Source organism: Cydia splendana, chromosome 10 (genome assembly GCF_910591565.1).
Source record: "Cydia splendana chromosome 10, ilCydSple1.2, whole genome shotgun sequence".
NCBI lineage: Eukaryota > Metazoa > Arthropoda > Insecta > Lepidoptera > Tortricidae > Cydia > Cydia splendana.
This window is the reverse complement of record NC_085969.1, coordinates 22,235,581-22,246,725: the sequence shown is the minus strand read 5'-3', so window position 1 is coordinate 22,246,725 and position 11,145 is coordinate 22,235,581. Positions and strand designations below refer to the sequence as shown.

The 11,145-nt window shown below is 39.9% G+C and overlaps 1 protein-coding gene across 2 annotated transcripts in view; it reads left to right on the top strand.

Annotated features, from left to right (window-relative positions):
• Positions 1–11,145, top strand: part of LOC134794443 (organic cation/carnitine transporter 2-like) — a 33,807-nt gene continuing 22,662 nt past the window's right edge. The window contains exons 1-2 of one of the 2 annotated variants that reach the window (XM_063766257.1): positions 1–287; positions 4,130–4,145. In XM_063766257.1, the coding sequence (XP_063622327.1) occupies positions 115–287; positions 4,130–4,145 (189 nt within the window). In that variant the 5' untranslated portion in view covers positions 1–114. The remainder of the gene's footprint in view (positions 288–4,129; positions 4,146–11,145) is intronic. The other variant, XM_063766256.1, reaches the window with a different exon arrangement.

Genomic DNA, 11,145 nt, shown 5'->3' with positions numbered 1-11,145 from the left:
GCCTATAAAGTGATAACGAAATTCAGTAGTTTGCGCTGACGTGCGTTGAACTATTAAGTGACAAATCTTGGACTTTTTTGTAATATCTACATATCTTAACGTAAATCAAGTGCGATGAAGGAGCAAGAAGCCAAATCGTCGGCAGACAGGGTGGACTGCGACGAGCTGGTGGCGCGGCTGGGCGGCTGGTTCCGCGCGCGGGTGCTGCTGTGCGCCGCGCTGGCGGCCGTGCAGGTCGGCCTGCTGCACACCACCTACATCTTCCTGGCTGCCGACGTGCCCTACAGGTTTGAACAACTTTACTGTTTTAAGCAGATGCTTTTACACCTCGTGATGGCATAGATATTCCATGAATGATGACTTCTATGATATTATGACGTTTAAAATAACTCTTGCACAGTCTGTGCTATCGAAATCACTGTCAACTCGGCTTGATCTAACCCTATTTACGTAATTAATTCAAATTTACGTTTAAAAAGCAATGTAATTATTTCTTATCTTAATTACAAGCAATTTAAATTGTAACGGAGCGTACGATTACACGCAAATTATGTAGATACTAAGAAGTTAGAAGTATTCAACGGCTCATTGAAACACGGGCAACGTTTTCCATCTACAAGACCACTATTTTCCTATCAAGGTTCCTTCTCATAGGTCCCAACTCGAGCACACAATGGAATTGATATCTCATTGTATTTGATCAACGTCACTGTAACAATCACGGTCATTTTACAACATGCAACATTGGGAAACATCACACATGTTATACTAATTTGACGGTTATAGTGTCATTGGTTTTGGCTGTTTCGTTACACTGATAAATACCTAGTTTGGTGGGGTGGATAGTTTTATTGTATGTCATGTTTAATGCCAACTGTGCCTGCGATTCATCCATCATGGGATTGTGTACCTATGTGTCATTTTATCTTCTTCCCTCTATAGGGGTGACATTTCTATTGCCATTTCGGACTTAACTTTTATACAAGTTAATCATCATCAGTTCTGTTGATTTAGTCAGTTTAGCAGTGAAACGGTAACAATCAGGCAAACAGAGTAATCTATTGTAAATGTTTTTGCCTTGCCCTAATTGACAATATAAGTCGAGTTCGAGTTTGATGACCGGTAGATCAAAACCATGCGTCAATCTCAGTTAAATGTGGATCGCGGCATGTCCGTGCCAAACACCATGCGTGTATTGTATGTATTGTAATCTGAATAGTCCGCCGACTGGCCTGAATGCTGGGATCAAAGCATGACGTATGCTGTGCTGTACGGTTTCATCTGCTTTTGTCCGGTCGAACAATACTGCAGCATCCTGGATACTCGGGGATGTTTGACATTATCTTGATGTTTTCAGTCATTGACACGCGATCTTAGGATACCTTATAGGACACTGATTAAAACTTTCACGATTTTGACACATTATTAAATTGTACAACGGGACTTAATCGCGTATTTAAGTTTTAAGATTTACCTCCGACGTTTCGAGGACGGCGTTATCTCTAAAGGCTAAAGTTGGCATCAACATCACATCATCATCATCGTCATCATCGCGCGGTTAGAAGATGTTGATGTCAACTTTAGCCAGTCTTCTCCGAGACCACGGGGATAACGCCGTCTTCGAAACGTCGGAGGTAAATCTTAAAACTTAAATACGCGATTAAGTCCCGTTGTACAATTTGATAATACCTTATAGGAGTTTCAAGGAGTGCTGGTAGCTTAAGTAACATGTTAAACCAAGAGATAAATTTTCATGTAGGTACTGTAACTACATAATTATCTTTGGCTAAAGATCGCACGCCACTGTGCGGTCTGTGCGTCGAGTTTCCGGCGCGTGCGCCTACGCGTGCTGCTCATTGAGGTAAATGATGCCGTCTGCTATTACTATTACCCCAATTCCTTACGCTCTTCGACGATAAGCCACATATGACGTGACGAATTACGTGGCTAGGATATTCGAGGTATTTTGACCGTTCTCTATTATTATCTGTAATACATTTACCACAGACATTCAGACCAAATATTGACCAATCACGTCTAGACTAATTAGCTGCACATTGGACTGTTGTAACTGCACCGCAATCTACCGTTAGTTTATTACTGTAATTACTTGAGTCACATAAATCGTAGGTATAAGTAGGTGGTGATATCTCGAAGGTAAAAGGTGTTTAGATACCTACATTACCTACCTAACCCATATATATGCCCAGAAATAGTTTTTAATTTGATTTCCTCGAGGTTACAGCTCTCTCTTCTACTATTTTTAATGAGTATAAATAATAAGGGACGAAAACGACCCATGGCCATACATGGGCTAAGCTCTAAGAAATATGACAACTTTAATCATCATCATATCCGCCGAAAATCGTCCACTGCCAGACAAAGGTGTTTCCGAAGTCTCCACGAAGGTTGGTCGTGTGCTTATATTTTATAAATATCGTTATCCTGTTGGAATGCGTTAGCCATTTACCTTTTTTTAACGAGCCTATAAAGTGTCCCTCTGCTGGGCATAATCCTCCCTCCTAGACTTCCAATCTTCCCGATTAACTGCATAGCGTATAGCATCCATCCAGTTGCTGAGAAATGCGTCCAGGTCGTCCCGCCATCTCCTCTAAGGCCTGTACCTACCTGACTACCTGTACAACGAATCAGAATATAAGGCTTTACAAATTTTGTGAGCAGGAACCAAAAATTCTGTCTTTTTTGCACCGCCTCGACCCTACCCTGTCAACATCCCGTTGATTTTTTTCTTCGTTTAATTATAACATGGTAGATCTCAAAACCAACTGTATTACCTTATATTTACCTATCGATGTGCGAAACAGCAAACTACGTGGCATTTCATTAGGCAATTGCGCAAATAATTACTTCTATTATAATGCAAAATAAACTTACTTAACCATATAACAATGGACCTCAATTCTTATATTTATTACTCATTTCAATAACTATTTGATTAAATGTTATTGAAAGTGGCGCCCACACTTCGCAATTGCCCCGTATGGCCATTGTTCGTAGACTTTATTTACAAGACTATAAGGTCCATCAATGGTTAGCAGAGTGTTGCTAAAGCAAATAGGTAGGTACTCTATCGTTTGACCTTAAGTTTGCTGTCGCAAGTGCGAACTTGAATAGATTCGGTGATAATGACATAGATCTTAGTGGTGAGAGGTGTGCACGTGGATCAAATAGACCATCTGTTTAACGCATTTAACGCATCTAAGTGTAAAACCATCACTTTTACAAGGGCTCGTTCACCAGTGTACGCTGCATACCATCTCCGAGACGTTCCGCTTGGAAGAGTCAGTGAAATATCTGATTTGGGACTCAAACTGGATGTGGAGCTGGACTTCCGTACACATATAACACAGATGTGTAAAGCCAAGCTACGAAAACGCTCGGGTTCATAATGAGGGTATCCGCGCAGTTTAAAAACATCAGGGTAGCGATATTGTTGTACAATGCTTACGTCCGGAGCAAGTTAGAGTTTGGAGCCATAGCGTGGGACCCCAGCGAGGAAAAATACCAGTTAATGGTGGAGAGAGTCCAAAGGCGATTCGCCCGATACCTGTACAAGAGGCAGTATGGATACTACCCTCTCCTTTATCCCTCGCTTTTCGTCTCGGGTATGGTGGGGCTTCATACGCTGGAGCTCAGGCGGAAACTGTTGTTGGCGCACCCGCCGCGCCGCAAACTCGCCCACGGCTCGGGCACTAGAGCTTCTTAATGTCGTGTCCAAGGTTGCCCCGCAGATCGACATATTCGCGGATAATGTTGGTAGTTTTGGTAAAGAGCTCTCAGTAGTCCTTAGTCAATATCTGACCAAATAATGTTTGACATCAATTTCATTATAATAATTTTTAATTTAATGATGATGTATGTAAATAATTAATGATAATAATGATGATTTTCATGTAATTAATTTTATTTATCTAGTAATCATATATTTAATATTTCTGTAAATAATGAATTGTGTCTTAATAAAAATGTATGTATTTTGTTTTGTAAATTCTATTATAGTGTATTGCTAGTTTGTAAGCGTTTTGGTGTAACTGTTATGCTTATAAATGTCTGATAAATAAACAATTAAACAACAATTGTTTTTAATCACAATTGTTTTTAATCACAGATCTAGGTATGCAGAAGTTGCAATTATCACCTGGCTTATTGATGCAGACAGACTGCAGCAGTTTTACAACTTTTAGTATAAATGTCTGGTTATACTATAGGTAAGTAAGATTTAAACTTAGTAAGTTTAATAAATGTCAGGAATGTATCAAATATTTCAAAATTTCTAGTGTTTATTATTTTAATTTATTTTATTGTTAATCCTATGTAAATTGTAATGCGATGTGTTGGACCTATGTTGTCTTAAATAAACGGATTTATTATGTCTTTCCCATCACGGAACAATGGTGTTCCGGACCTTTGGGAGGCGTGCGCGGAGCCGAAGCCAACACGTAGAGGCCCTTTTGACACTTTAATGAATTGTAAGGGGTACCTACACCGAGCGGATGCTGCCCTTACCCGTGTCATGGGACGCACGCAGAGGCAGCACCCGCCAGGGTGTAAGGGCTATTGAGAGTTGATGGAATCTAAAATGAACTAGGTTATTGGGTGAAAGCGATGGACTAAGTACTGAGCTATGGGGTAAAAAACCGGACGCCTGCCTAATAAAACGGTATGCAATTTTATTTCCGGCAGACGGTGACTCGCCCTCACAAGATGGGCCCCCACAAAAAGCGACATCTAGGATGGCTCAAGGGCAACACCGGTGGGAGCGGCTCAGGGATGTCGAGAGGTGTGCGCCGCTTTCTACCCAGTGGCTGTTAACAGCCACTGTGCCAACTCGCGTCTTATGCATATTTCACTTCCACCCCTGGAGCTTATAGCTCTAACGACTCCACTCTGGCCGACCGGCTAAGGCAAGCCAGAGGCAGAGAATCCTGTCCCACCCACCCTCCTTGCGGGTAACAGAACTCCCCAGGAGCACTCGGGTACGTGAGGTCGCTAATCCCCAACAGCACGCCACAAGCTGCCCTGCGTTGACTGATTGCACTGGTAAAACCAGCGGGCGATGGGGTCGTCACATCCCTACGCCTTAGGATTAAAACTTAATAATAATAAGTTAACTATACCGTGTGTTAGCAATGTTATAGCAGGTGTCCGCACTTCTTTACAATAGCCCAATCTGATTGTCCACCCAAACTTCAATCCATAGACCGGTATACTGTTCACTTCTTCTACAATTAATAGTCCCAATGCCTGCTGCGACCGGTTCATTGGGTGGCTATTGTTGCGCCTGTATAAATGGGTTCCAGCAGGCGTTCATGACATTATAGCGCTCCAAAGGGCCTCTACGTTTTGGATCTATATCCCCACGCAAGCCTAAAAGTTACAAGCCACGGACAGACTAGGTAGGGATAATTGTTCCACGACACGTGTCGCCAGCGACGTCGAGTGAAGGGTTTCTTGACATGTCGGGCGATATTGCGCGCCTTACATTATGATGTCGCCCGTCGCCCGACATGTCTAGCGAAGTCCGGTAGCGTCGCGGCACTTCACCTGACGACGCTGGCTGGCGACGCGTGTCGTGGTACAATTGTCCCTAATCTAGCCGTGGCTTATTTATCTGTGGTTATACCAATAAAACAATGTGTTTTTGTAGTAATGATATTGCCTGAGGGACCACCCCCGTAGGGGACTATGCGCTCACCAATAACCTCGAGCGATCGTAACACTCAATATCAAAACTAAATACCGCGGTTCGGGGGTGGGTTCACTTGGCAGATTGAAGTCTATTTCTACTCCGCGAACATTACTGATGAATGATGACGCAATTCTCGCAAAGAATGACACCATCTAAGCTGTAAGTATGGTGATGTTATCAATGGAATAGATCTGGAGGTGAACTTGCGATGGTAATGACACACATACAGGTGAGAGTGAGAGGCGTGACATGCCGTAAAATGCCGCAGGTGCAAGTAGGTATTAATCCTGTCGGAGACACTTGGTATTCGCACTTGCTGGTGGAGCAATGTTTTATAATTTGAAGGTTCAACCAACCCTATACTTTGACTATAGCCTGATGGCTATACTTAATAGTTATTTGTTTTACAAGGGGGCAAAGTTGTTGTTTAACCGTTCGGGCTAATAGTTATAAATGGCTACAAATATAATGACCACCAAAAAATACTTTGGTACCCTAAATAAAAAAATCATGCTTACCAAAAAAAATTACTGAACACCAAAAAAATAAGGCCTAAAAATACAAAAGTACCACCATTTTAATTACGACTGCACTTCAAATTGTATTCAAATACTAAATATATTGAATGATCACCAAAAATCATTAATGATCACCAAATCTTGAAGACCAAATTAATGCGATATTTTCACCTAAATAAACCACTATGATTACAAAAAAATTTATACATATTACCAAATAAAGTAAACTGATGCCAAAATTACTAGCCCCTCCCGCTCAACCCCCCGTACCCCGCACCGCATACCTACCTTACCTAATCTACTTTTCTAGTAGCATTTCGTTATGCTACTAGAAAAGTAAGTCAAACTGCTATCAGTTAAGTGGGTTAGGTTAGCACTGCGACCCTTACAGAAACGAAATGGTACTAGAAAAGTAGGTTAGGTTAGGTTTGAACTGCGACCTTTATAGAAACGAAATGCTACTATAAAAGTGGGTTAGGTTAGGTTAGAACTGCGATCCTCACAGAACCGAAATGCTACTAAAAAGTGGGCTAGGTTAAGTTTCAACTGCTACCCATACATATACGAAATGCTACTAGAAAAGTGGGTTAGGTTAGGTTTGAACTGCGACCCATACAGAAACGAAATGCTATCAGAAAAGTGGGTTAGGTTAGGTTTGAACTGCGATCCTTACAGAAACCAAATGCTACTAGAAAAATGGGTTAGGTTAGGTTTGAACTGCGACCCTTACAGAAAAGAAATGCTACTAGAAAAGTGGGTTAGGTTAGGTTTGAACTGCGACCCTTGCAGAAAAGAAATGCTACTAGAAAAGTGGGTTAGGTTAGGTTTGAACTGCAACCCTTACAAAAAAGAAATGCTACTAGAAAAGTGGGTTAGGTTAGGTTTGAACTGCGACCCTTGCAGAAAAGAAATGCTACTAGAAAAGTGGGTTAGGTTAGGTTTGAACTGCAACCCTTACAAAAAAGAAATGCTACTAGAAAAGTGGGTTAGGTTAGGTTTGAACTGCGACCCTTACAGAAAAAAATGCTACTAGAGAAGTGGGTTAGGTTAGGTTTGAACTGCGACCCATACAGAAACGAAATGCTACTAGAATAGTGGGTTAGGTTAGGTTTGAACTGCGAACCTTGCAGAAAAGAAATGCTACTAGAAAAGTGGGTTAGGTTAGGTTTGAACTGCGACCCTTGCAGAAAAGAAATGCTACTAGAAAAGTGAGTTAGGTTAGGTTAGGTTTGAACTGCGACCCTTACAGAAACGAAATGCTACTAGAAAAGTGGGTTAGGTTCGGTTAGAACTGCGACTGTTACAGAAATAAAATGCTACTAGAAAAAGATGACGAAGTGGATTAATTAATTTAATAGGATAACGGTAATTATATTAAATATTTGCACATTTTTAATTAAATGTGTTGTAAATGTGGTTACAATTTTGGTGGTCATTTACAATTTTTGGGTTTACAATGATTATTTTGGAGTCATTTGCTTTAATATGATATCAAGATTTAAACATTTGGTTATAATTTTACATTAAAATGGAGTTCTAATTTTGGTGGTCATTTACTATTTTTGGGTTTACAATGATTATTTTGGTGTCATTTTCTTTAATAGGATAGCAAGATGTAAAAATTTGGTTATCATTTCACATTAAAATGGGGTTCGAAATTTGGTAATCATTTAGTATTTTTGGGTTAATAATGATTAGTTTGGTGTCATTTCCTTTAAAAGGATAGTAAAGTGTAATAAAATTGGTAATCATTTCACATTAAAATGGTGTTATAATTTTGGTGATCATTTAGGGTGGTAAAATAGATTTTTTTGGTATTAAATTTTACTAAATCTGGTGATCAGTTAAATAGCAGCCGTTATAAATTATAATATACCCGAGTAAGCGAAAGATTCGAGTGGTTCAAAAAGTGGAATCTTGAGCGTTGCGTGGGTTTCAAGGTTAAACAAATTTTGCCACCGAGTGAAACACAAAATTGTTCACCACTCCAATGCGAGGAAAATACTAACCGGTAAAATATCAAACTAAATCAACTACATTTGTCCTACATAGTTCCATTGAGCATGCGATTTATCCGTTGCCCAAGATTGTCATAAACGAAAACGTTATGGCATGAACGTAGTTTTTCGCAGGTTTTCCATGAAACTCGTTTAGTCTATTGGTTTATTAGTCACAGACTACGTTGAATAGACACCGCGACACAATGAAGCGTAGTAGGCGAAATAGGATAATACGTCATTTTATAGCATTACAATAACTCCGCAAAAATAAGCATAAGAAATTTATAAGGGGCACTTTATGCAATAAAATGTTGTAATAATTAAACTACAGCGATCATAATTGTACTTCAAGAAGAGTTTATTTTACTTATTTCTAATACTAAGTAAATGAGGTGTAGTATTTTTATAAATAATGTAAAAAAAAATTTTTTAAATAAGCACCCGCATTGAAATTTGTGTATCTACCGAAAATACTTAACTCTCGATTCCAAATACCTACAAGGCTCCCTAGTTTTGAGCAGGTACACGAACTGAGCTACACGAGTTTTGTTTCTTCCGAGTACGGTAAATACAGTAAAATCTAGTCAATGATCTGTGAGCTGTGAGTGTAGTGGTTTCGTCACGTGCTGGCGGCGCACGTGCTGCGGCCGGCTGCGCCCGCGCCGCCGCGCCGCGCGCGCGCAGAGATCGTCGAGCAACGCGACACTCGTTCCACGCACGCGAAGGGCTTATTACGCAGTTGTATGTAACACTGACTATTTGGAAAAAAAATGCTGCTAGAACGTCCTATAGCTAGCATCAAGTCGATGCCATACCGATGCGTGTCGATGTCGAAGTGTATGGAGTCAATAATAAATAAATAATAAATAAATAAATATTAAAGGACAATTTTACACAGATCGACCTAATCCCACAGTAAGCGCAATAAGGCCAATAAGGCTTGTGTTGTGGGTACTAGACGACGATATATATATATTATTTCGATATATTATATAATATACACACATATATATATATATATAAATAGGTACTTATAGAAAACATCCATAACTCAGGAACAAAAAATGTTTGTGATGAACACACAAATAAATGCCCTTACCAGGATTCGAACCCGGGACCTCCTGCTTCGTAGGCAGGGTCACTACTGACTATAGGCTAGGAGGCCGTCAATGTGGGAATTATATCAAAAACTAATAAAATCAGTGGCTCTGTGAGCTGTAGACCTCGCAAACCCCCATGGCACCTCCATTTTGAAAAAAAAAACAAAACGGAATCGACAAAAAATCTACCTATTCAATTCTTGAACCTGCTCACAAAATTTGAGCATGAGGATGAGAAATGCGACCTGTAGAGGACAAAATCCCGACATACGGAAGCATTTTTGTCCAAGCTGAAACGGAGAACTTCGCTAACGCTGTCAATGATACCTAAATACGCACGTACGCACTGCGTTTATCTGCAACGCGTGATTGAGACACGCAACTTATAAAAGAATGGCCATAATCCTTAATCTTATGTGTGGTTATGTAAATACGCAATACCTACCGTAGTCGTAATACTTCTAACGACCTTTCTTATAAAGGCGCTCTTACACGTGCGAACCTAATTATCAGTAGGTACCCATTGTCTTTAGATACAATATATGAGTACCGTAAAATCAGGTAACTGGACGTAAGTACTACACCTCTACACCTATGGTCCAGTTTTTAACGTTGAATCTTAACGAGCCTTTATGATCTGTACCTACTCGTTACATTATTTTGGAGGATAGATATACTAATGCGTTTTCTATATTATTATACTCAACATTATTTCGAAAAATACTTAGGTATACATATTTTACTGGAACTTAATTTGGACCATAGTTGTTAGTTGTGAACTAAAGTTACCTGAAGCACTACCACCAGTTTTAACATTGACATATTCACTCACGTTTAAGTAACTTACTTTCTATGCATCTCGCTCGTACTCGCATATTAGTGCAAGCGAGATGTATAGAAAGTAATTTACGTAGACGCGAGTTAATCTGTCAATGTCAAAACTGGTGGTAGCCGTACTGATTTTGCGGTACAAACATATACAATAATAAGTACTTAGTACGTTCAAGGGAAATAAAATAAACAGATATCTACTTACTTACCTACTTATTATACGAAACAAACACAATTGTAAAAATATTAATTTTACTGAAACAGCTGTATAAATGATTTTACTCCTTTCGCCGCTTCGTTAATGATGCCCTTCAATTATAGTTATAGTGCAGTTCGCTCGAACTTGTCCTCCGTATAGCTATATAATAATATTTACAGTACATATTGTCCTATTTTCCCGCACTAGCGCGTAAAATAGCACTTTTCGTGCGATGTCAAAAGTTTAAAGGGCCATATGTACTGTAAAACGTTGTACGATACACGTGCGAATAGGTAATTCGCAACTCGTGTCGATTTAAAACACTCCCTTCGGTCGTGTTTTAATGTATCGCCACTCGTTTCGAATTTCCTCTTTTCCGCACTTGTATCGTAAATAACTATTATGTTACTGTTCGATGGCCGCAAAAATAGACAAGATCTTAGTGTGTCACATATTTTTGCGGCCATCGAAGAGTAACAATTATTGCAGGTGACTGTACCGGTCTATGATTTTATAAGCGAATTGTAAACTTATTATTAATACGTTTATTATTCATTAAGTAAGGAAACTGATGTCCGGAGTGAGCACACTAAGCGTAGGTACCTACTTATTTCTCTATGGTAAACTAAGAACATCACCCATCATAGACAAATCCGCCGGCTATTGTATTCCAGCTTAAAAGGATTATCGGAAATAATTAATGCGCGATTAATGGCTCGGAGAAATCGCACGCGCGAGCCCGCAGTCGCGCGTCGGTCTGCGCGCGCGAACACGCATATCACGCGCA